Source organism: Phaenicophaeus curvirostris, chromosome 13 (assembly GCF_032191515.1).
Source record: "Phaenicophaeus curvirostris isolate KB17595 chromosome 13, BPBGC_Pcur_1.0, whole genome shotgun sequence".
Classification (NCBI taxonomy): domain Eukaryota; kingdom Metazoa; phylum Chordata; class Aves; order Cuculiformes; family Cuculidae; genus Phaenicophaeus; species Phaenicophaeus curvirostris.
This window is the reverse complement of record NC_091404.1, coordinates 18668796-18695420: the sequence shown is the minus strand read 5'-3', so window position 1 is coordinate 18695420 and position 26625 is coordinate 18668796. Positions and strand designations below refer to the sequence as shown.

Genomic DNA, 26625 nt, shown 5'->3' with positions numbered 1-26625 from the left:
GCTCAAAGCAAGAATGAATATTCAGAGCATGGGAAATGGAGAAGCAAGATAACTTGCTGTGAAACCAAATCAAGGGATAAATATTCAGGGCAAAAAGATGTGCTATAGCAACTTTAAACACAAAGCCAATAGCAAATGCTAAAGCTAAATAAATATAAAAAGAACTACTTATTAGGAGACACATGGTAGCTTTATGCTTGAAATATTAGTGTAGTATGTCAAAACCAGTTTAGAGGCTTCATAATGCTGACAGCATTCCAACAAGAGATTGTACGCTTCTAAATGCTGAAAGAAATGAGTGTGGCATGTACAGATTGAGGGCACTGGTTCTGCTCCTTCCTGTCATATTAATGAATGGCTTGTTTAGCAGCAGTCTAGATTCCTTTTAGATTTTAAAGTTTGAAAAAGGCCAGTTTAGACAGAGGTTCACTCTATATAGCAGCATAGGGCTGTCCTTGCTGCTCCACATCATTTCATACTCAGCCAAAATCAGGAACCTCCCCCTCCACTGTTGCCTCTTCTCTCCCACCTGCTGTAGCACACAGCCATCAACTTCAAGCATTTAAAATTCATGGTCCAGATTTCTGCAAAACTGAAATAAAACCATAACATTATACATATGATTTTACAGTGGCAGACAATAAGGGAGCCTTTTCTGTTTGGACCTTTTTAACCATTTGAATTCTCCAGTCTTTCCCAGGAGTTAGACTTTGACTATTTTTTAAAACAGTGTCTCACCAAAATGACAGTTGGGCCTTTAAGAACACCATCTAATGTGAAGGATCACGATGAATCTAAGAGACTCAGCAGTACTGTGCATATAGGCTCTACAATAAGCCTTCCTGAAAATAGCCAGGAGCATTTCCACCTCTAGAACCACCTCCTTTATCTTGTGTGCAGCACAGGCTGAGAATGCTGTTATGAAAGAGGACCTTGCATGTCATAAAAACCACCTACTGAGTCTGCAGCTATCGAGAATTTAGTTAGGAGAAATCTGCACCTCTTTGAACTAACCATAAAGAATATTTTCTTTGAAACCCCCTTAAAAAAAACTCTGGAGAATAAGAGATCACAACACCACAACCCGTACACACACAAGTGTTGTGGAAGAGGATAAATAAAACATTCTGTTTTGTTTCATGCCAACCTCAGCCACTGGAAAATATATACCTTAGGGGAAAGAATATAAAGTCGTACTGTAAATACAGAGACGATTCCAATGAGCTAGTAGTATTTGAACATTTTCAGAAGACAATCGGCTACAAACACCACATACATTCAATAAAAACAGACACAATGGAGACCTTCCCCTTCAATGAGTTTTGCCATTGATGTGAAGTATTAACATTTTCCTGTCTGGTATCTTTTCGTGCAGATAGAGAGTGTTCTGATAAACATCTTGTGCTATATTTGCAACTAAATGTGGACTGGCCTTCCTGTTCCTATTCTCTGAATGTCACAACATATTAAAGCAGGATATGCATAACGGAGCAAAGTTAACGTCTCTTTTAATCACAGATACTTCCATACTTACAACCTTGGTACTCTCGAAAAGAGTTACAGAAAGCTAAGAAACTACTGAGAACAAATAGCAAAAATATCAGTGGCTAAAATTTCTACATCTGCCCTACTTCAATCTGGTTCCCAAATAAAATATTTTATAATACTTCCAGGTACATAAAAGGGAACTACTATTTCAAATATAGACATGAATTCCTACAAGCATTTCTTGGCAAGTAACACAAAACACACATCTCTGTTAACAAAAGTTCTTTTCCCTTGGGAATTAGCACAAGCAAGCATGCTTAATGCATTTTAGTATCAATTCTAATATTGTTGTAACCCAACTGTACACTATATTATATTTATGAAAAATGATTCTTTGAAATATTCTAAGGATTTAATATTTGTGGCCATTTCTGGACCTGTTGAATTTTATCACAGCAGGAGCTTAAAGACCGAGACTGCTTTGTTGAGACTTGTTCAATTTTTTATTATCTTAAAAGTGCTATTAGAAAAGAGTAATTCCCCTTGCTATATTTTCTGCTATTAAGAATGGAGGCATACAGTCAACAACTGGCACAGCTTATTGTAAAAGGACTGAAGGTTTCAATGTAATTTGCTTAAAACTTTTGAATCTGATTATAACACAAGTTACAGACTTTATTTGAATGCACACTTGGCATTCCTAATACACACCTTGCATCTTCAAATTATGTTTCTAATAAGCTGCAGTGCTGAGACCACACTGATGGACAAAACTGCCAGTGGCAAATCTCTAAGACAGGATGTACTGACAAGAAGCCTGACAAACACCTCTGTATGCACGGCAGCGTGAAGATGATGATCATTCTTCAGTCCTGCAAGAGTAAGGCAGCAAAGAGCAACCAAAATCCCCTTTAAATGGTAGAAGGAGATTGAGCGATCATTAGAATACATATTGCATTTCTCTATACAGTAGAAAAGAATAGGAATCAAATATATGCAAAGTCTATGGTATCTAAGAAAATGTTATTTCAAAGTGTGAAAGTCATGAGTGCATTGAAATCCTTTTTTCTGTTTAGGAACACTTCACAGAAGTAATAAAGAATCAGGAATTTCTTTTACTCCCTGCCAATGAAATCGCAAAGCTCTTGTCTAGCGATGACATCAATGTTCCAGATGAAGAAGCCATATTCCAGGCGTTAATGCTGTGGGTGAGACACGATTTGCAAAACCGGCAACGAGACCTAGGAATGCTTCTTTCTTATATCAGACTGCCCCTGCTTCCCCCCCAGGTACGAAAGTGAAGGGCTAACAGGAGCTTAACAACCAACTGAAATACTTGCCTCAAGCATCATCTAGACATAAAAAAAGGGTCTGGATTTAGTTAGGGGTTTTGGGGGGTTTTTTTTCCCCTTTTTTTCTAGGTCTAGATTATTGCTGAGTATTCTGAGCATTGACAGTATTTGTCCTTTCAAAGCAAAGAGACACTCCAGGGATGGATATACTATTTTATAATGGTATCTGTGCCATAGAAGATTCTATAGATCTCATCAGAACAGCTTATAAGAACATCAGGATTGGCAGGATACTATAGCTACTTTATGGATCTCCGTGAGTGAAGCTGCAAATACTGAACTTTGGATTAAGTATAAACGAACTCCATATATTTAATTTTAAACATATGCTTCATTTAATATATTCTAATGTTCACAGAGATGCCCAGTACTATATGTTAGATTTGCTTATATGCATCTCAAAAGGAGTTTTGCATTCAGAGGGTGCAGTACTAAATTTGCAATTTTAACCTTCTCTAAAGGTTCAAAGAAAGTTTTGGGAAACAGAAAAGCAAAGACTTCATACTTTAAGACTTCTTTTCTCACCTTTATACTGATTTGCTTTCATTAAAGCAGTTAGCAGGAAAGATTCAGTGAGAAATGGACAGAAAATGAATGTTTGTAGCCGCAAAGAATTTACTAAATTACACTTCTCATTTCTTAGTTACTAGCCGATCTAGAAAATAGTCCAATGTTTGCAGACGACCTAGAATGTCAAAAACTTCTTATGGAGGCTATGAAGTACCATCTTCTACCAGAAAGACGGTCCATGATGCAGAGTCCTCGAACTAAGCCTAGGAAATCTACAGTTGGTGCACTTTATGCTGTAGGAGGTATGGATGCCACTAAAGGTAAGCTCAGAACTTCATTTAAATTGTATTAATTAATTGTATTACAGACACCCAGAAGATATGTTAAAATTATTTAAAGGTTTCTGTTAGAAAAGCAGCACCTCGGAGATGAAAAGAGGACAAAAAACCTCACGGAACACAATCCGATGTGATAGAATCTTATTGATGCATTTGATTCTTACTGGAAGAATCACATGTTTGCAAAGGATATGTGTAAATCTTGAAGTGTAGACTAAAGAAATTTGATTCAAAATGTGAGTTTAAAATTAAGTTTTGTAAGTATCTGTGTGCACAGTTTGACTTCACAAATCAGAAGGAGAAATTAATATTTAAAATATTTCAAGACTCATTTAATATTGTTCTAGAACCACCTTTTGACAAAATTTATAAGGCTGGAAAAGAAATTTAGGAAGAGGAAAATAAAACTAAAAAGCATTACTGAACTACTGAGAACTCTTCGCTAAAGCTTATCAAGCCTTACTATATAATTTCAGGTGGAAAGATTTGCACTTTTTCATGAGTGCAACAGTATGTGCAGATATTTTTCAAGACTTCATGCAGAATTTTTTTCAGGTTTGTAGTTGAAAGTTAAATGTTACAAACATATTCAATTCTTACTATTTGATTTTCACAACTGCCATCAGCTTATAGCTTCACACGTTACACTGTTCTGTTTGGTAGGCTGCATTTTAAATAATTTACTACAGGAACCTTAACTTCAAATCCACAGCTTGGAGCCAAAGAACTATAATTAGTTTAAAGTCTAGCGATTTGCTGAACAGTATTACTTGTAGCTGTGTGAGTTCACTTTTAATAGAAACACAAAGAAGCTAATCCATTTCACGGCTGGCAAAAAGTTGCTGATTACTGATTTTTCTTACAGGAGAGATCTTGCAGTGCTACCTTACTGTCTCAATGCAATCACATCAAGTGCAAAATACACATTCGTCACCATCACAACATGATAACACTCATTCCTAGGACAGTTTAGCAAAATGAAGCTAAACTACAGTAATTAGTATAGTTTCATTAATGGTACTGATTATTTATAAGTTAAATAAAATAACCAAGAATTCAAGACAATCTTTAAACAAACTTATACCAAAATAAGAAGAGAATTTTCTAACAGTCTTTTTCCCAGTTGTATTTATGCAAAGAAAGGGCTATTTCAGTCAACATCTGCATTTCCTGTTGGTGCCTCTTTTACTTAATACCTTGGAATAAAGCCAAGTGTCTGAACTTTTGCCTTTTGATGGTTAAGAAGAACAGCACTTCCTCTCCTCCCTGCTGTCCTCTGCAACTCTGACTCACAATTTGAGCCTGTGCTGGATTGTAAGATAAATGAAACAGTACCTAAGAGACTAAGATGCACTGGAAGAACAGCTGTGAGAAGGGAGTAACTACCACCTCTGGCAATAATACACTTTCTGTTATAAAGAAAACTCTTGGGGACGCCAGGTTTGACTTTGTGCTTATCTCAGGTGGTATATGAAGTCAAATCTCTTCTTCAAATGATCAAAAGAAGATCAAAGAGCTGGTTTTGGGCTGGTATTTTGAAAAACGTGAATGTTCCTAAACGATATTAACTTTCAACACCTACCTTCAAGCCTCTGTAAAAATTACACCCTACAGGGTGTGTATGAACACACTACACCTTAATGTCTTTTTCCTGTTTCTTAGTTAGTATGCAAGATTCTTCTTTTGAAGCTGAGAACTTTGGGGCACTTACATATTAGCATAGAATAAATGAGAAGGAATCAAAGCAAAGAATGGCAAACAGACTGACAAACGGAAAAAAGTAGTCAAAAATTCCAGTTGCTGAGAATAAAAGAAGACAGGAAAGGGAAAAAAGTAGAATTCTTTTTGTCTGATTGCAGATGGGTATGGTAGTTCCTGTTCTATGCATCCTATGCATCTGGAAAAGAATGTAGAGGACAGAGAAGATATCATGAGAAAACCTCTTACTTCATCAGGTTTATTGAGCATAGCAGATCCCTAGTGGATCTCTAAACCAAATGCTACCTTTTATTTTCTTCTTTATTGCATAGTTGTTTTGCTGTTCCAAACCATTCCTTAGCTCCTAACTGCCTACTGCAATTCGCAAAATACTACTCCTCTAGTGTCAGAGCCCAGTCAAGGAACAGGCAGGAAATCAGCTCTTTTTCACACCTGGTTGCCTTCAGTTGGGCTAAAGCTGAGCTCCAGGGCACTGCCTGTGCAACTGCCAATTGTCTCTTCCACCTTGGTTGTTATTCAGCCATAGCCAACTCCCCACTGTGCTAAATCAGCTCTCAAAGGAGGAATTAGGGCTGTGGAGTGACTGGCAGGAGCCAGTGCATGGAAAAGTGGTAGTCTGGAATGGCAGAGAGCTGGGTCCTTATGAACAGTTGCAGTAAAAACATTACTAGAAGTTCAGTGACCTGATAAAAATTGAAAATACAGCTTATATATTACAGCAGACAAGGAGTTATTGCAAAGCAGCTGCAAAGGTGAACCTCAGGAAGGCTAATCATGAGAAGCAAGAGTGTGCACACACACAACTCAGCCTTCTGCCTGTCTCCATCATAAAAAGGAAAATACCCAAACTGTTAATGAAGATTGACACCCAAGTCCTGAGGCAGGGAGGCACATGGATGCACTATCATCTTTTGATATCATGAAGGGTTTAAGCACAAGCACGGTTAAAGATTATACAGTTGTGACGCAGTAGAACTCAACACAAAGAACTTGCTCATAGGAGAATTTTATAACGTGTGGGGTTGTACCAAGTAGTGGCTGCTGGTTACTGATCAGTTCATGTCTGTCTCATAATTCTTATGTTTTTAACAGGTACCACTACAATTGAAAAATATGACCTTAGGACTAATAGTTGGATACAAATTTGTACCATGAATGGTAGACGATTGCAGTTTGGAGTTGCAGTAATTGACAACAAGCTTTATATTGTGGGAGGAAGAGATGGTCTGAAAACTTCTAACATTGTTGAATGTTTCAACCCTGTCACAAAGGTTTGGACTGTAATGCCCCCCATGTCAACACACAGACATGGCCTAGGTAAGAGGTGCCCTTTTTTAATACATGCCTGGAATTATGACTTAAGTTAGGTCCATAGGTACCAAACACCCACAGCGAAGAAAACACTGCAGTAAGGAAATAAGTACAACTTCACTGATTTTAGTATTGCAATTAAAAGAAGTTTTACAGAGCTCTGCCATGACTTAGCATCCACGGGCCTTTCCTGCTCAATCATCCTTAAGATTGTTCTAGGAGAATGAATAATATGAATAGGAATTCTAGAATTTATTTCTGAAACTATAAAAAATAAGTGTAAGTTTACAGTTGAGAAGAAATAATGGAGGGAATATAATGATTTCTGAATTAGTTATATATAAATACATATGTAAGAGTATGAATATATGTATTTATAAGCCCAGTTCTTATTAAAAAGCTAGCTTCTCTGAAGTTTACAGAAACAGGCATTGCTTGAAACCATTGCTAAGTTCAAATGAAATAGAATATTTGTTTTATTTACTAGTAGGTAAACCTTTGTGGCCTAAGTCACCTTCTCCACTGCTTGATGGAGAAAGTATAGTTTAAGTTTCAAACAAGCTCGCCTCTCAAACTTACAAAAGCAAATACTAGTAGGTAGAAGACAAGACAGATCAAATAATTCTCAGGGAAGTCTTTACAATTATGATCTGGCAGGGCATAATTCTACCAAACAAGTAAGTCACAGTAGCAAATCTGAAAGCCCAAAGTTAGGCTTCTTTCTGTGCACTAGCCTGGTTTGCAAAGCTGTCTTATGCTTAGAGCTCCTATTAGCTTCAGTGTGATTTTGTGGAGAGTTAGCACTTTGGAAAAAATCAGGCCATGTATATTTAGGCCTGAAAAGACAGATTTAGAAAACTTTTAAGCAGCCAGACTAAAACATTTTGCCTTACCTAACAAAGGAAGCAGCAGCAGCAGGGAGTCCCTAAAGAGGGGGCACCAAAGCCTTTCTCTCTGGAGGACAATGACACAGGATATGTCATAGAATCATAGAATAACCAGGTTGGAAGAGACCCACCGGATCATCGAGTCCAACCATTCCTATCAAACACTAACCCATGTCCCTTAGCACCTCATCCACCCGTGCCTTAAACCCCTCCAGGGAAGGTGACTCAAGCCCCTCCCTGGGCAGCCTCTGCCACTGCCCAATGACCATTTCTGTGAAGAATTTTTTCCTAATGTCCAGCCTAAATCTCCCCTGACGGAGCTTGAGGCCATTCCCTCTCGTCCTGTCCCCTGTCCCTTGGGAGAAGAGCCCAGCTCCCTCCTCTCTACAACCTCCTTTCAGGTAGTTGTAGAGAGCAATGAGGTCACCCCTCAGCCTCCTCTTCTCCAGGCTAAACACCCCCAGCTCACTCAGCCGCTCCTCATAAGGCCTGTTCTCCAGCCCCCTCACCAGCTTTGTTGCTCTTCTCTGGACTCGCTCCAGAGCCTCAACATCCTTCTTGTGGTGAGGGGCCCAGAACTGAACACAGGATTCGAGGAGCGGTCTCACCAGTGCCGAGTCCAGAGGGAGAAGAACCTCCCTGGACCTGCTGGTCACGCCGTTTCTGATCCAAGCCAAGATGCCATTGGCCTTCTTGGCCACCTGGGCCACTGCTGGCTCATGTTAAGTCGCTGTCAACCAACACCTCCAGGTTCCTCTCCTCCAGGCAGCTTTCTAGACAGACTTCTCCTAGTCTGTAGCACTGCATAGGGTTGTTGTGCCCCAAGTGCAGGACCCGGCATTTGGCCTTGTTAAACCTCATGCCATTGGACTCAGCCCAGCAGTCCAGCCTGTTCAGATCCCTTTGCAGAGCCTCCCTACCCTCCAGCAGATCAACACTTCCACTCAGCTTAGTGTCGTCTGCAAACTTGCTAAGGGTGCACTCGATGCCTTCATCCAGGTCGTTGATAAAGACATTGAACAGGGCTGGACCCAGCACTGAGCCCTGGGGAACCCCACTTGTCCACACAGAGCTTTGCAGAGACAGCCAAGTTCATCCTCCTGTGCCTCAAGGACAACACATACAAGCCAGCTCTTGTCCAAAAGTGTGATCCCCTTACAGGCATTAAGATGTTACGGTACTTTAGCTGGGAAGGACAGCCAGCTACCCACACACTCAGGCTTCATGCTGGAGGAACTACAGAGCTTCACATGGCTCAGAATAAGGCATTGTTGGTTGGTTTGGGCACATTTTTCATTGCCTGGCTCAATCTTTGCCTTTCTTCAAAAGAATAGAATTGTTTCTCATTTAGAGGCTCAAATTTGATTCAGAACAAGGTCAACAGAAGTGGAAGAGATAAAAGTCCAAGAAAAGAACATCACAACTAAAGCAGCTTTCCTCTAATCTTTTGGTGAAAGATAATGCTTATTCAGAAAAGCACTGCATGTGGAGTATTTTGTTTATATTTGTTTATTCTGCCAAACGACATGGCAGCTTTCAACTAGTTTAATACCAGCTGAAATTCCTTATCTGCATACAGCGAATTAAAGCATGAATTTAATACACCATCGGTCACTGAAATTTGTACTTAATTCTTTTTTTTTAAGGAGTAGCAATGCTTGAAGGACCAATGTATGCTGTTGGTGGCCATGACGGTTGGAGTTACCTTAATACTGTAGAAAGATGGGACCCACAAGCACGGCAATGGAATTATGTTGCTAGCATGTCAACTCCTAGAAGCACTGTAGGGGTTGCAGCGTTAAATAGCAAGTATGTCAACAGGAAAAACTCTCTTTGGTTTTTCATTTGCTTCCTTCCTTGGAAATACAGTTTCTTAAATTTTCTTTTCCATCTTATAGTAATTAATCACCTCAGGAAAACAAAGACAAAATGTAATGGGCAAAAACATGAAAGAAAACCTTTTCCTCCATTGTGTGGTAAATTGTTTTCAAACGTGCAGTCATGTTTTAAACATATTTCATTAATTCAATTTGAACATGGTATTGCATGCTTATCAGAACTACCTAAGATATAACTTACAGATATATAAGATCAGATACTTTAAAAAAATATTCCAAGTTAATGTTTACATAAAGCCAATGTATCTAAGAAAGAACCATTCAGAAGGACTTAAACAGAAACAAAGTCATTCCTCTCATTTCACATCTCCTGCATGCATCTACAACTTTAACGTACAAGTTCACAGTCAAAAATAATTTTTAAAAGGTAAAAGTATATAATGTGTTCAATGAAAGGAAGAGAAGTATAATAATTAGGTATGGAATAAATAACCTTCCATAAGTTTTCTCCTACCCAGATTAATTCTGCCTTTCATCTACTGCTTAAATACACTGAGATCATGTGTTCATTGTACATTGATTTTCCTTCCAAGAACTTCAAAACGTATTCACGCATGCTCCTAAGACAGTAAAGTCATTCAAGCACTTTTATTTGGGAACACGCACACATGTGTGAATTCATTGTGTGAATCCAGAGTGTAACCTGTATTGGACAGTGTGTTACAGCTTGCTACCTGTTCCTATTTGAAAGCAATTGTACAGCCTGGCTTGAGCCAGCCTTCCTTCTTATTTAGAACAGGACAGAATAGAACAGTTGGAATGGACTTATAGTGATAATTTAGTCCAGTAGCCTGACTAGTTCAGGGCTGACCAAGTTAAACTATGTTGTTAAGGGCACTGTCCACATATTTCTTAAACCCTGATGGGCTTGGGGCATCAACCATCCCTCTAGGAAGCCTGTTTAAATCTGTGGAAATCTCTTAGAAATGATGGTTTGTAGGGGCCGGGAGCATTACATTTGCAGGCAGACTGCAATTATTCTGAAATGTTACCACTGGCTTCCCTATTCAGTTCTTAAATTCCAGAGAAAGAGCAGAAACAAAGATGTCAGCAAACAGGTATTTGCAAATGCAAAACTTCTTCACATACTAGTCGAGGTTTTGCATTCAGCCATGACACGAATCTAATTGTTAACTCAAAAGTCCAAGAGAGGCAAAACTGCCTGTTTGAATCCCTGTTGTATCACAGAGGAAATGTTCTCAGCAGAAACTTCACCAGAAACTCCTGTTGGTACCTTTCACAGTGACATGCAGGAAACTGCTTTGTCAAAGAGGAAATCCAGCCTGGTCCTGACTCTGCTCTCAATCACTGCCGATACAAGCTGTCTCCAGCCTGGCTTAAATCACGTCTGTTAGTCTAGTGATGTAATTTCTGGCAAACCAGGGGAAGCCAAGATCAAATGTCCATCATTCAGTGCTACTGCTGTGGACTAACCAAGCAGAATGCTTCTCCCTTTCCTGTTTCCCTAAGTCACGTCTTATTTTTCTCTATTCAACACCACAAGAAAAGACTTCAAGTTTTGGTGGAGCAACAATTTTTGACCAATAAATGGTGTGTTGAAAACATCAGTCAATAATGGTATATTTGTTCTTTTACTCAGAGAATGGAAAACACTATCATGTTTCTAGACACATTATGGAAAACAACAAATCCCAACCAATCTGTTTGGTATACAGTGATTTCCTTTCTCTGTGAAAGCTGTGTAAACAGGTAGACTGTATTTAATGGCACGATGAAAAAGAAAGCAAATCAAGTCCTCACAATTTTCATGGGTCAGGGAACAAACTGCACAGCGGAACTCAGGTCTGTCTCCCAGTCACAAAAATTAGAAGAGAGCTAAGAATTTTGTACTCTTATAACGACGACCAAGATTTTTCTAGTTAAATTATATATCAGAGCGGTCTACAAATTTTTGCGGTCACTGGAGAAAAACAAGCACTTCTCAAGGAAAATCCAACTGATCTATTTCAGGTGACTTATCCTGGACAATTTCCCATGTTCCCTAGGTCTCTAATTAGTTGCATCAAATGAATTAAATTCCATGGCAGCGAGTAGTAGCCAGGATTTGAAAGGGACCTGAGCAATTGGCACACTTGACATCTAAACATGTCTGCTATTACACCCAGTACGTATACTATCATAGTCTAGCAGCATCCAAATTCACTTGAAATATGGAAGAAAGTCAGATTTTGTAAAATTAATTGACAAAAAAGTCAAAAAAACCCCCATGCTTCTTAATGTGGATTTCCACCGTTTACTCTTACATGTTGCCCCAATATCAGCTGGTTAGATTCTCCATTTGTTTGCTAAGCGCCTTTAGGCTGAACAAACAAGGTGACATACCTGAACAGTAACTTCTGTCCAGCAGAATTTCTTAAATACAGGCATCAAGGAAAGTATATTTAATATAGTTGACATATGTCTTTGATATATAAGGTTACTGAAGTTCTTTTACATATTAACAGTATATGAAAAATGCTTATAGTGATACTAAGATGTCAAATACTCCATCAGCCTGTCATAGGGAGTACTACCCATATGTTTCAAACATATGTAGCATCTTTCAATTAAATCCCATCTATAGATCATGCTGAAAAAAAATGACAGGCATTTTTAAACGTAATTTTCATATGTGGCTGTTTGAAACTTTACACTGCAAATGATGAATAAAACTTCCTTCAACTAGCATGCAAAACTCTTTGTGTAAAGAAAGTTCCAGAGCGTGGCTGACAGATAGCAAATAATGGGCATAGTGATAATTTTGAGGTGGTCTGGGTTAAGTTAGCCAAATAAAATTCCTATTAAAATGAGAAAATAAAGATTGAAATTGTTTGCCTTCTTGTGGATAATCACCTTAGATTGTATGCTGTTGGTGGACGAGATGGGAGCTCCTGCTTAAAATCAATGGAATGTTTTGATCCGCACACAAACAAGTGGAGTATATGTGCTTCGATGTCCAAAAGGAGAGGTGGAGTTGGTGTTGCAACTTACAATGGGTTTTTATATGCTGTGGGAGGTCACGACGCACCTGCTTCCAACCACTGTTCTCGACTTTCTGACTGTGTAGAAAGGTAAGGAAACATATTTTTTTCTTTCCCTTTTTTCCAGCACATTCCAGGAAGGAAACATAAAATAATTTATAGCAGCAAGGGAAATCTATTCACAATTGGAATGTTAATTTTGGAAAACATATTTGTGCTTTTAAAAATAATATTTTCAGCAGAGTAACTGATTTCAAATGCTCCTGTGATAGCAAAACAATTAACCCTCACAAGCAAATTCCTCCCAGCTCCTGCTTCTATTTGATCTGCCCAGGAGCCAGGTAAAGACAACTTAACTAGTAGGACAAATTCAACGTATGACCTGTCTGTTTTTCAAGTGCCATAACCTAGGTTTGGGCTACTTCTGTGATTTATTGTAGGAGCTGAATACTTTTCAACTGTCTCTTCCTCCAATAACTTGTCCGATATTGACCAAAAGGACAAGAATACAACAGATATCACATACTCAAACAAGCAGTAGTCATTACACAGGTATTTTCTGATGGAGGAGACTGACAGAAAGAGCCTTGTTTCTTTAAGAAGCTATGTTGCTATAGGAAATCAGCTAAAACATATGGTAAGGGGCTCATTTGGTAAGCAAAATCCCCAAAAGTGCACATGCACCAAAGCAAACTACTTCAGCTCGAATTCATATTTTAAAACTAAGGAGCATATTAATACATTGGGCTGATGATTTTGGTAGCAGACACCTGTAAGCATCTTGGCTTTATATCCATTACTCAAAATAATTATTTTTTCAAAATGAAAATGCTATTTATCTGATCCTCATTTAATCCCTCTTTTTTATTCTTTACTGATGAGCATGGCTCTTAAGAAAATGCAAATAGTGAACATTTCTTTTCAGAAGGAGAAATACTGTGTGTCAAATGCTGCTTTGCCACTGTGGCGGCACGTGGCACAATGCGGGAGGACAAGAGAACATTTGAGCCCTAGGTGAGAAGGGAGAATAATGAGTGGCGACAACTCCTCTGGCTGTTTAATGGGCCATGGGTAGCCACTGACACTCTAGTGTCAGCTGGGGACAAGAAGGGAAAACTGAGCAAGTATTCAGCTCCCTGTTGTAAGTAACAATGGCTAAGTTTTGTTCTCAGTTCAGTCGTGTGAAGCTGGAACTACCTTGGAATTTGCTTGAATTTATACTAGAAATTGATTGAGTACAATTGGAAATAAAATCAATGATGATGTGAAATACTGCCACACATTTTGTGTTACAAACTTTTATCCACTATATGAGATATCTAATTTCCTTTACAGTAAAATTTTCTGAAAACCTCAGTTCTGGCAAGAAACAGAAAACGAAAATCTCTATGGCAACAGGAAAAAGAATACTGAAATTAACTTTGCTGAGTCAACTGAAGATCATGCTATCATTCCCTCAGGCCTCATTTACGTACAAAATGTATTGATTGTTTAATCTGATGCAAATGGAGAGACTGTAATCAAAAAGCAAAAGTACAGGCCTTTTTTTCATGTGCTTGAAGACCCCCCTAGTGGCTAAATTAAATATTTAATCACGTTACTCAGAACAGAGAACAGCAGAAAAGAAGCAAACATAGATATATATTTGAAATGCATTTCTACAAGGTATTTTTCTCATTTCTATCATAAAACACCCTAGGTATGATCCTAAAACAGATGCTTGGACTACAGTGGCCCCTTTGAGTGTACCTCGGGATGCTGTTGGAATTTGTCCTCTGGGGGACAGATTGTACGCTGTGGGGGGCTATGATGGCCACACATACCTGGATACCGTGGAGTCCTACGATGCTCAAAATAACGAGTGGACAGAGGTAATAGGAAGAATTACTTAATAAATAATAGGAATTCTTTGTGCAGATAGGAAGAAATCTGCCCAAATAATGGGCAATGTTGTAAAATTATCACTGGATTTGTTACAAATGGTGCATTGGGATGCAGTAATACTGTAGCTGGGCTGGTAGAAAATGTTTGTTACCTTCCCTGTGAAATAACACATCATTTTGTGCGTGATCCGTCGCGAGCAGTGGAATGCCTTTGTCAGCAATGCCCTCTAGTGGAAGCACTCTTTAAGTTTTCAGGTTTATGACCATTGAGACTAACAGGAAATATTTAAAATTGACAAGATCCTTTTATAGCTATACAGTCCACATTTTTGGAACACGGAATAGGAAGGTCTTCTTCAAAAGTTAAGAGTAACGCCACCAGCCTACTCTCCTCTAACTCTCAGGAGCTGCCAAAGCCTTTTTCCAAAAGGCCAAAACTGTGTTTTTCAGAGTCCTAGTCAAATCTGGGTTTTTTTAGCAGTACATTAGTTTGAATAAACAAATTTCTTCTAGTCCTATCCATAGGAGTCTACTAAAAATGTTTCCTTCCTTTTTTTATTTTTTTTTTTTAGGAAGTTCCTGTCAATATTGGGAGGGCTGGAGCATGTGTTGTTGTTGTGAAGTTGCCCTGATGACTATAAATATTGTGAAACTGAACTGAGCGAAGTTTCATGAAGACAGAGTCAGGAAGATAAGAAACCTTTCCAGAAAGCCGTGCAGAATACTTATCTCTGAGCCATTATAGTGTCTTCCTGCATTACAAAAACCAGAGGATTTTGCATAATTTAATTATTTTATTATGCCTAATATGTAAAAATTCAATAATATGTTCAAATGGTTCAGGTTTATTACAAAAATGTATCTGTTATTTATAAAATGCAGTAGAAAACTGATAATTTGGTATGTAAGATTCCATAAACTTTTTTCTTTTCTACCTTGGCAGTAATGCTAATGTTTACAAAAACAGCTGTTACATTTTAAGTAAATGAAAATTAATAAAGAAGAAACACCTGCAATAGAGAACTGCACGGAAGGAAATATTTGCCCATAGATATCACTAGCAACCAAATATGCTCTGCAGATGTAACTTCATTTCTCTATTCAGAAATGAAATTATGAAATTAAATTTAAAATCAAGTCAGAGAGGTGCAGGATTTGGTTGCTATTGTTCGATTGCTATTCAAGCTCTGGCAGTGCCAGTAATGTGAAAGAAAACCCATTTTTAGCAGTGTATTCAACTGGCCAGAGCAAGCTAAGCAATAGTAGGGATAAAGTATCTTTATATTATGAAGCGTGTGCCAACAGAAAGAAATCTCTTTTGTCAAAACACAATGCTAATATAATTTGCAGTCATTTTCACAGTGCATAGAGATGTGATATTATAATGCTGATCATTGTGTCAGGTTATTCATGGATTTGTCTTTGCCCACTAACCATCTGTCAGATGCGTTAAACTAATTTGACTCTTCATGGGATTATCACCATGCATTAAAGTTTAAAACAATCACATAATTAAATTCCTTGAATAAAACTTTAAAAATGAAATTTTTATATCATATTGATATGACAATCTTTGACCTCAGCTGAAGATTACCAGCTTAATCTCATGTACAGTAGAAACATGACAAGAAAAAACCTCACATTCACTGTGTAACGTTATATGCCATTTATATAAGCATGTTTATGTTTTATTCGAAAATTAAGGGAATGCTAAGACTCAAGAATCAAGGAAGAAAGAATCACTGGAAAACAGCACATAATATTCCACATGCATGATATTTTCTTTTTGTGTGCCAATTTCTAATGAAGGTGTTGATTTGTTTTCAATTACTTTCATTTTTTATAATTTCAAACGCTGAAAGTGTATTTTAGAAAAAGAATGTATGTAAGATATTCCATGCTGTAAAGCACAATATTTGCACAGTATCTACTTAAGTGTTTGTTATGTTGTTGTTTTGTCAGTATCAGAAAATTCAGGACCGATTAAAATTCTCTGAACGTGTAGACTAACTTTCTTGATAGAATACTGTGTTGTCAGAACTCAGCAATATACTATTTTAAAAGATTTATTGTATTAATCCTATATTAATCCTATTAAACGTGTCTAAAGATGAATTCTCATAAGCATATTTATAAAAGGAAAAACATTTTTAACTTTAAAAATGAATTATGTTTATATATAGCATGCTATATTCAAATAAACTTTACTATCTCTGCTAAGAAAATTGAGTCTATATTTTAACAACTCTGTGGGTGATGACAGAATTCCCATCTTTGGCCCCTCCTTCAGCTTGCAAAATTTAGTAAATGTTTTAGAAGTAAACAAAGCATCAGACACTTAGGAAAAACACTCAGAAATAAACAATCCCCTTAAACATACCTTCAAATATACTACCATTTCCATAGTTTAATAAAGTCTTAAAAAGAGTATAAGAAGAAAATTACCCTTTCTGTGTTTCTCGACATGGTTTCTTTTGAGAACAGTAATGAGGTTTGCTTATTTATAAAACAGCTTAAAGAAGAAAAAATATAGCACTCTCCTAGCTTGCAGCATGCAGTTACTTTTATCAGTCTGATAAATTCAGCAGCTCTTCCTACTGTGAACCACAACCACTGAGCCAGAGCGTATGAGTATTTGCATGCACGTGTTACATAATGAGATGGTTACTAATTTCTATGGCAAGGCTGTGGTAACTAGTACATCTACTAAATTTCAATTTTAAGGACATATCTTACTAGAGAAACAGCGCAAAGTTAAATATAGATAAGGGGAAATGGGAAAGATGCGAGGGTATGACTAAATTTCAGCAGAAGTGGAGTAAATCCAGTAATTTACAGCAACTAGTAAAAGTCACAACAATCAACAGAATGCCATCTAACTTTAGCTGAAGACATCTGAAACAGAAGCGTCCTCTGTACTCCTTCTTTTGAGAGGGAAGCATCCTTTAGACCAGTTATATGACTGATATCTACACATATTATCAAACTAACACACTTGTAAGACTTTTGTCTCAAAGACACCATGGTTCCCTCTTCTGCAAATATAACTTTCTTCTGAATTTTACAATTTTGATGCATATTGTTTTCAGGTTTTCTGTATATAAGTCCATTGATTTGTATTATTTTTCCTGGTTTTCTGCTCTTGGTTTCCTATAATCCCTTCAACTTGTGTGCACTTATAAAACCCTTGGCCTTATAATTTTCAACCTTTAAAACATCATAAGCATCTCTCTATTCTATTGCAAAATAGATTATTACACGAATATTTCAATATCCCTGTGATGTATTGCCAAATATATAGCCCAGAAAACATTTTGCGACATTAAAAACAGTGCAGAAAATATGAAAAAACCCATAAGCAAAAATAGGCTATATATTTTCATTTTTTGCATAAAAGTTTTGCTAAACCATTGTCTCAACTAATCAGTGCTAGACATCTTAGAATTGCAGAAACCAAGGATTACAGCCCATGTTCAAATCTTATGGGAACTTTGTCAGTGTTCCTTCAATCTGTTCAGTAACACGAGTTCTTTTAATCAAGAGGGTCACATATACTTCTTTTTCTACAAAAGATTTGCTTGTTATGAATTTCCCTACAGTTATTTGATGTTTGTCAGTGAACGTTTCAGTCAGGGAAAACTATAACCTCTTAATCACCAACCCATTTCTTAATCTGAGTCCTCTTCCCCACCAAACTGGATACAAGCTTGGCCATAATCTAGTGCTTGAGAAGTCAGGTATTGAGTACTGAGGTTTTCTCATATTGCTACAGTGAGACCATCTCAGCTAATGAATTCAGTTTTCCTTAACAGTTTGCCATACAGGTTTTGCTCAGAAGATGGTGCTATGTGACAATTTTTCAAGAAGCCTGGCTCTTGCTAAGAGAATATGATGCTACCTTGTAGCAATATTTATCCTTTAAATATAAACAAACTCTTCCCTACCTCATAAGCTCAAGAGCCTACTACATTCTTTAGTGAAACTGTCTTCCATCCCAACACTTTAACCACATGCACAAACACACCCCTTGCTGAACTCTTAAGAGAAATTTTGGAATCAAAGACACAGCAAAGTATCTTCCAGGAATATTTCCAGCACAACAGGTGGTACCACTGGTCCTGTGTCTGTCCTGCAGTACTGGCACATCGAAGCAATTGCTTGTGTTTTCTCTCGCTGAACACAAATGATGAATATCATTTCTTTCAATGCAAAGGCTCAACATGAAAACCCAGTGACACATGGACCAATTGACAAAGGGAAGCCAGGATTTCCCGGTTGGCCCATTAGCCCACAGCAGCTGGCCAGGTAGCCCACATCACCTTTCCCTGATTTACCCCAGATACATTTAAGATACGGTCCCTGGGATATAGTATAATCAATAAATTTCTGCCTTTTCTAGAGGGACATGTTTTTGTAAGCAAGGCAAACGCATAAATGTTAATGTCACATAAATGTCACTACCTTTCCCTCCCTCTCATCACCAACCAGGAGCTTTCTTCCAATTTCTTCCAAAATCTGGAAGCACAATTCCCCCTGAGAACGACTAGGCTATTCTACCCATGACTTGCTCTTCTGTTCTCACGCGCTCCTTTAAAATAAATACCTTGCCCTCACATTTGACAGATCTCTACATGCCAATTGCCTGCAGTTTCCTACCTTTGAGTTTTTCCCTCGAAAGATTTAGTTCCATAGTTACGTGACAGTGCTTACATGTAAAATCATGCAAGATAAAACAATGCCAGTTATCACGAAAGCAGTCCAAGTAGGAAGTTACAATTTCAAGCATTCAAATACAAGTTATTATTTCTTAAAATAAAGATAAAATCAGCACTTCTTAATGAAAAAAAGCCTGTGTGTACAGCTACTGAACAACTGATAGTAATTGAAAGACCACATTCTGCCCAAGACATTTCTGATAAGAATTGATTATCAAAGACCTCATTAGTTTCTTTCACTCGGCACTGTTTGTACTGAACAATAGTAAATAAAAAGTCTTGTGATGATTGTGTCTTTACAACTTAAAGTATTACATTGATACTCAGAAAAACATGTGCTTGTTGGATTCACAGTTGGGAAAAACAGTTTACCATATAAAGAAAAATTCATTTTAATCACATGCTGTAATCAATTTCTTTTGTGAAAAAAAGGGGCCTGCAGCTGCTAGATGGAATCAAACACTTTAAAAATAAAGAAAATCACTGTGCCATGTTTCTCCCAAGCAACATAGTACACAATTCATTAACAATATTCTATAAAAATGAGAAAAATTGAAGAGAATAGGTCAGGAGCCAAAACAGACACTAAAGAGCATGGGGAAAAAGAAATGGAAGCCAGAGGAATAGATTAGAACAACTCTAAAACTCCACTTCATCTTTTAAATACAAGAAGATACAATGTAAAAACCTCATTTGATGATTTACTATGCTGATGTAAAAGGACCATGGAGCAAAGCGGAAGCAATGAAGCTAGAAGAGTATTCAAGAGGATTTGTTACAGATTTTCTCCTCATTTTCTTCCTGCCAACTAAATAATTTTGTCATATCAGAAAGAAATGTGGTGTTCAGAATCTGTTACACTCTATACTTAGTACCTTAGAGATGAAAATTTTATATATATATATATATATTCATATTTCAACTATCTGGCATGTGGACATAGCAACTGAGTTAAAATTCATAGTGATTAAATGCCAAGAGTTTTTTTATTTCATTTAGCAACAGAGCCCAGAAAGCCAATCGGATCCTGGGCTGCATTAATAGAAGCATGGCCAGCAGGTCGAGGGTGGTGACTCTGCATTTCTATTCCACTCTGGTGAGACCCCACCTGGAGAACTGCATCCAGCTCTGGAGCCCTCAGCACAGGAAAGACATGGATCTGTTGGAGCAGGTCTACAGAAACAATCTGAGTGCTGGAACACCTCTGCTTATAAGGACAGGCTGAGAGAGCTAGGGTTGTTCAGCCTGGAGAAGAGAAGGCTTCCAGTACTGAAAGGGGGCCTACAGGGAAGCTGGGGAGGGGCTTTTTTATCAGCTAGTGCAGGGACAGAATGAGAGGTAACGGTTTTCAACTAAAAGAGGGGAGATTGAGACTAGATATAAGGAAAAAAATTCTTATGATGAGGGTGATGAAACACTGGCACAGGTTGTCCAGAGTGATGGCAGATGCCTCATCCCTGGAGACATTCAAGGTCAGGTTGGACTGGGCTCTGAGCACATCCCATCTTGTTGAAGATGTCCCTGCTCACTGCAGGGGAGGTTGGACTGGATGACTTTTCCAGGTCCCTCCCAACACAAATCATTCTATGATTCTTTGATTCTGTGATTCTATGATTTACGGGCCTTAACTGATTCTTGGTTAAAACCCAACAAAACTTAAACTGCGACAGAATTTTCTGAGATTTTAAACATCAGTCTCAGCCTCAGTTAATCTCGCTTTACATATAACTTTTTTTGTCTGTTAGCTCCTTGTATTTGTTCTCTTTTGTTCACAGTCGAGCTTTTTTTTATTTTGTCTTCTTCACTAGGTTGTCATCATGAAGCCCTTATAATTCTCTGAGGACTGTCAAGTTTGTTCAGTCCTCAAGAGACAGATATAATGCAAGTTCCACTACATATGTTGGCATCTTGTCATAAATGTACTGTAGCTAGAGATGAAAGAAAACTTTTGGTACCGTTATTTGAGGAATATTGTTTGGAAACTGATTCAATAATTGTCAGTATCTTGAAAGGTTTATAGTCCCGTAATTTATTTATATAACTTTCTTTTATTATTACTTAAAACAAAATCTTCCCAGGAAAACAACCTTGAAATGTCTTTATGTAGTTTGATCACTTATCTTCTCTCAGAGTAACTACTGAGGCAACCCAGTTTTTTCCACGTACTACATGTTCAAATGGTTGGCAAAATGGCATTAAAGTGAACAGACACACAACAGAAGAATTTACGAGGCCTTCAACATCTCTTATCAAGCCTTGACCAATGGAGTATGTTTTAAAGAAAGAAAAAAAGTTAACAAGGAACCAAACTATTGTCTATTTGTTCCTAAATGTACCCTAGAGATACATTTTTTATTTAGACAAATACACAAGATGCACTGGAAAAGTCTCAGCAGAAACTCTTGTGTGAAAACAGACACTTGTAAGGGTATAAGCATAGGATTTTGTAGAATTGTGCTTGTGTATTGATTGATAATTACAAGTAACAAGCTGTTGATTTGAGCCTGCAACTAGATTCTAGAGTTACAGGCTTCCAGGGGAAACTGTTGAGTACATTAAAACAAAACAAAAAAAAAACCCTCAAAACCACCAAAGAAAGCCGAATGTCCCCAAACCAGTCTGCAATAAAATACTGCATTCAAAGTCTTCCCCTATTATTTCCCAGGTGTCCATTTTCGACATGCAACAGCAAACACTGAATGAGTAACACTGCAATGTGATAGATGCAATGCCTCCAAAGGGAAACAGAAAACAACTTCTTAAAAGCAACAGTTAAAAGCACTTTTTTCTACCTTATGTATTGCTAGAATCAGGACTTAAAGGGTCATTGTAGCAATCTAAAAGTGATTTGCAAATTAAAATATACTTTCTGTCTTAAAGTTTCTCTGGCTAAAGTTCATTTCTGCTTCTATTATAAATTGCTGTTAAGTAAAATATATTCAGGCTCTACAGTTCATGGAGAATGAAATCTCTGTTATAGACATCATACTGTGCCTTTTGGTAAACAGATTTTATTTTCTAAGCTTCATGGCCTCTGAAAAGTAGAGATGCACTTCATAAAACAGTAACTGATTTTTAAAATAAGGTACCCAGCAGAGACATTCTAAAGTAGTGACATTTTTGTGTTTATGCAGTCTACTGCTAGTCCCATCACTAGACATTGCAGTAGTAAAATAAGGAATTTGTTTATTTATTTATTTGATCTCTCTTTTTTTTTTTCCCCCAACAACCTAATCCACTAAAGAAGATAAACTTCTTATTAGCATGACCGGAATTGATTACAAACAAAAACTCTGCTCCAATATCTAAGTAGATATGTGCCTTAAATTTACAGGTTTGATATATGGGTAGATTATAGGTGTTAATTATAACGAATGGTAAAATGTGTCATCTTTACTTTTGTAAAAAAATTATTTACCTATTTCTGTACAGATTAGCTTGTAATAGGAGAGGGCTGTTTGGTTTCTGTAATTGTGAACCCAGATCATGACAGTTGACGTCTTGGTGGCATTTCCTAGAGTTTACCTCATGGAAATTGAGGGTATGTTGAGACAAAGAGCTTTTCTGCCCCTAGCCAGTCTTTCTTCAAAACATGAAAGACTAAGTCAACAAACCCACTTTTCCAATAGCAGTGCCAGAAGACCCGCTATTTTTATCAGAGCCCGTGCCACTAATGATATTGTTGAAAATAATGGTGTATATGTGAGATGAGGCTGAATGAAAGAAAAAGGGAGGAACCAATAAGGCAAAATTAATGAACTGAAACAAATGCACGCCAGGTGATAAATTACTTGGATAACGTGGATATAGATACCTATACATGTTACAGTATAATGTCATTGAGTACATGGCACATTCTACACTCTACCACAAACACTTTTCCTTTGTCCTATTTACTACTCCAGCATTTTATACCCTTGACATTACTATAATTTCCTCCTTTTCTATTGAATTTTAAACACTGTTTGAGCTAAACATATAGTGTTATAATTTCCATATGGATATGGAAGAGAAATCTGAATATATTTTTGAATCTTGAAGAACTGATAATTAGGTGCTATAGTTCAATCTCCCCATGTTTTTAAAAGTTGGTTTCTTTGAGTTATGATTAAGATATTTTCTTTGATTCAGGAATTTCTCCCTTTCTGCAATTTTCATTACAAGTGAGTGGCTATTACTAGAGATTATAAGTACATTAATGATCAAAATCAGTCATCAACTTTTTTATTAGCACCAAGAGGCAAAAACCAGTGGGGAGAATAAAACCTGTTTAAAAATAACACCAAAACCGTGTGAACTCCTAGATTAAGATTATAGGCCTCTGAAATTGTGACTGCCAAAGGAACAGAAAAGTAAAATTCAGTCTCTCACTGTGAAGACTGCCAAGGATCAAAAAAGAATGAACAAGCAAACAAATTATTTGAGAAGGACCAACAAACACAAAAATATGATACGCCTTCTGACTTCTAGTCTCTTATTAACCAATATTGGAATACTTAATCATTCAAGCCAAGATAATGAACGCTGTGACTGAAACCATCCAATAAAAGCAAGGCAACAATCAACATATACTGTAACCCTTCTGAATGAATGACCTTGGGATTTGCTTACATTTCAGTCTTAGGAGAAGTTTCTATCACATTAAGCCTTATATCTTTAAAATTCTCTACAACTTGAAAGTCCTGGCATTTCATCTCTGCCTACTGGCACATACAATAGTCTTGTAATTCAGTACAGATAAATTTTATTTTTAGTCTCTCGCGGGTGATATCTCAGAAAGTCACACAGTCTAGCCAGTATATCTGTAATGCCACTCCAAGCTATTTTTGCAGAGTAAATAAATTTTTAAATATAGTATTGAATTACAATATCAGTAATATAATTTCAACTTAACAAAAATACCACAAACAGCAGACTGCTTGGCGGATAACATAAAGGAAGAGAGAAGAAAAAACTGCATTTGAACACAAGAGAAATTGAGGTTTGGATTATATAGAAAATTCAAAATAGGTCTGAAGCAGCATTTAAAATGAGGGAAACAAAGATACACTATATCCCTGACTGCATATCCATTACTTTTATGTTTTTAAAAGTTTAAAAGCTTGTTATGCATCTCAATAGTAACAGATTTAACAGCAGGAAATTATATTAATGGAAAAAAAGATGCATAGAGCTCTTACAAAAGAGAAGTACTGTCTGTGTATGGCAATTTTACAGTGGACTCCTATGTCTTTGGGGGAAGGAAAGGGTGAGCATTTACTCAAAATGCTAACGAGGAAAGGGATTTGCTTGGAAAGATAACTCGTACTAAAACTTGATATGTTAATTAGGATATGGAAATGCATAACAATTTTAAGAAAAAGTGGTTCTTTCTACTGCATATTTATTCATTTGGACTAACTTCCAGTAACTGTATAAAGATGATAGAACGGACTAAAATCAAACTGTCGTGAAATCTCTGCCATATTTACTAAGTGAAATTACTTTCAGTTACCTGTTAACAGGAAAACTGTTACTACGACACTGTGCTGTGATTCTGAGCACGCTACTTATTTATTTATTTTCATGCCTGTTAAAAGCTGGAAATGCCACTGGACTTCAGTAGAGAACCCAGTAAACATTTGTGCCACAAGACAGTTTAGTTGTCTTCATCAACATCATGGTCTTACGTGTACATCACAAGTTACAGTCTTCACAGTGTTAAACAGAAGGAAGAGGCAAAAGGAGGTGTCTTCATGACTTCTAAGTGGGGCAGAAAGAACACAGGGAACCAAATGGGAAATGAGCCATGGTGGTGTTCTGCACTATTTACCAACAATCGAGGTGAGGGTTCTCCACCATTCATCTCCAATATTCAGTTTGCATCATAAGATAGGTAGCCACCAAGGAAAGCTAAAACTGTATTATAAGATGGCTAGCTGCTTTAAACTGTTAAATATACATGCAATTTTTAAAGCTAAAAGCAACAGATTGTTTCTAGCACAACCTTCTGTTTCAGACATCCCTAGAAAAAAATTCTTCCCTCAAATGACTTTATAAATCAACGTAACAGTCATCTGGGAAAAGCAAATAAATCAATGTTCTCATTATAAAACAATTCTGCAAGGTAAAATTTTGAAAAGGTCAGATACTGCTGAAGATTGTCTTTACAGTCACAATTAGGGAGTTTCTCAGCACGGTTGGTTATTCAGGCTGAGTGTAGCTGTATCAGTTCACAGCAGCTGAAGACTTGATGCAATGAGCCTCTTTGCAGAACAAAGACTACATACCACGTGTGAGAGCAGCAAACCACTGCTCTCAAAGAGTTAAGTGTGCTTCAATATAACATAAGCAGTACTGAAAAACTTCTTGTCTTTTTAAAGGCTGTGGGTAATTTCAGGAGTCTATAATCCATAGCCATTAATTACTGATAATGCAGGTCAGGATGGAAAGCTGGATATGGATGATCAATCCTTAGAGGCTCTTGAGAAAAATTGAGAAAGTTCAAGAAAGGCCACCTTGGTCTTTACGTTTGTTTTACTATGTCTGCAGGCCCATAAGGAAGGTGCTTGGGGACTGTACGTGGGCCTACTGCAATCTAATGACATCATTGGGAATGCAGGAGAAAAGGAGCAAAACCCATGCTCCCTCTGAAAGACGCACAAAGGCACAAGTCAAACAAAGGCGGCCCAAGGTATACTGAAACCTTTATTTGTTAGTTAGCACCAATTAGTGGCAGACAGTGGCTTGTATATTCAATGAAATTACCTGAAAAACTTACTATTTTTCTTGCTTCAGAAAGTTTAATTTTATGTTGTTAGGTTATTTTTGAAAAATGAAAAAAAAGCATATGAAATTTTGTTCATGTGAATGTTTGTGAAATACTGAATGAATTAGTGATAGATTTTAATTCACATATTACATTTGCATATCATGTTTACAGCATCAGGCTCTTGGGTAGAAAATATTGCATGACACCCATCTGAATTTGTTCATCAATCCGTGTTTGCAATGCCTGCCAATATCAGGATTGTTTGATTACTTATACTCATAAGAAAGTAACAGGGTAACTGAATCATAGATTACCTTTCATATCAACGTCGGCAGGGAAATTTAAAGAGGCTAATTAAGTTTCATTAAAGCAGAATTCTCAATGTGCAATTCAATAGAAGACTGAAACAGAAATTTCAAATTATGGTCATTTCTGTGACTGTACAAAAATCTACCATGAACTAGGAAAGCATTAGTGAAGCACTCGAATTTTGACTGCACTGTAATTTATGCCAATAGAAAGTCTGCATTAGCATCAGTGAGCTACTGCTAAGTGCTAAGGTCAGTTGTGCATTTCATACTTCAGCTGCAAAGGAAGAATTTTATAGCTTTTCATAGTCGTGGTGCAGTGAAAAGGGTGCTTTATGATGCCACAGACAATTAATTGAGGTACATTACCTAGAAACTAAAAAGGTCACACGTGGAACATAATTGACACCTCATAACCCCTATTAATGATTACAGAAATGCAAATTAGTACTTTTCAGTTTCCAACAAGTAGCATAACACTTCT

General features: G+C 37.2%; 1 protein-coding gene across 1 annotated transcript in view; it reads left to right on the top strand.

Annotated features, from left to right (window-relative positions):
* KLHL4 (kelch like family member 4) overlaps positions 1–16445 on the top strand; it is a 34854-nt gene extending 18409 nt beyond the window's left edge. Inside the window, exons 5-11 of the mRNA XM_069867407.1 lie at positions 2565–2777; positions 3484–3670; positions 6500–6724; positions 9252–9414; positions 12362–12574; positions 14184–14355; positions 14940–16445. Of these exons, the coding sequence (XP_069723508.1) occupies positions 2565–2777; positions 3484–3670; positions 6500–6724; positions 9252–9414; positions 12362–12574; positions 14184–14355; positions 14940–14999 (1233 nt within the window). The 3' untranslated portion in view covers positions 15000–16445. The remainder of the gene's footprint in view (positions 1–2564; positions 2778–3483; positions 3671–6499; positions 6725–9251; positions 9415–12361; positions 12575–14183; positions 14356–14939) is intronic.
* Positions 16446–26625: the final 10180 nt, after the last annotated feature.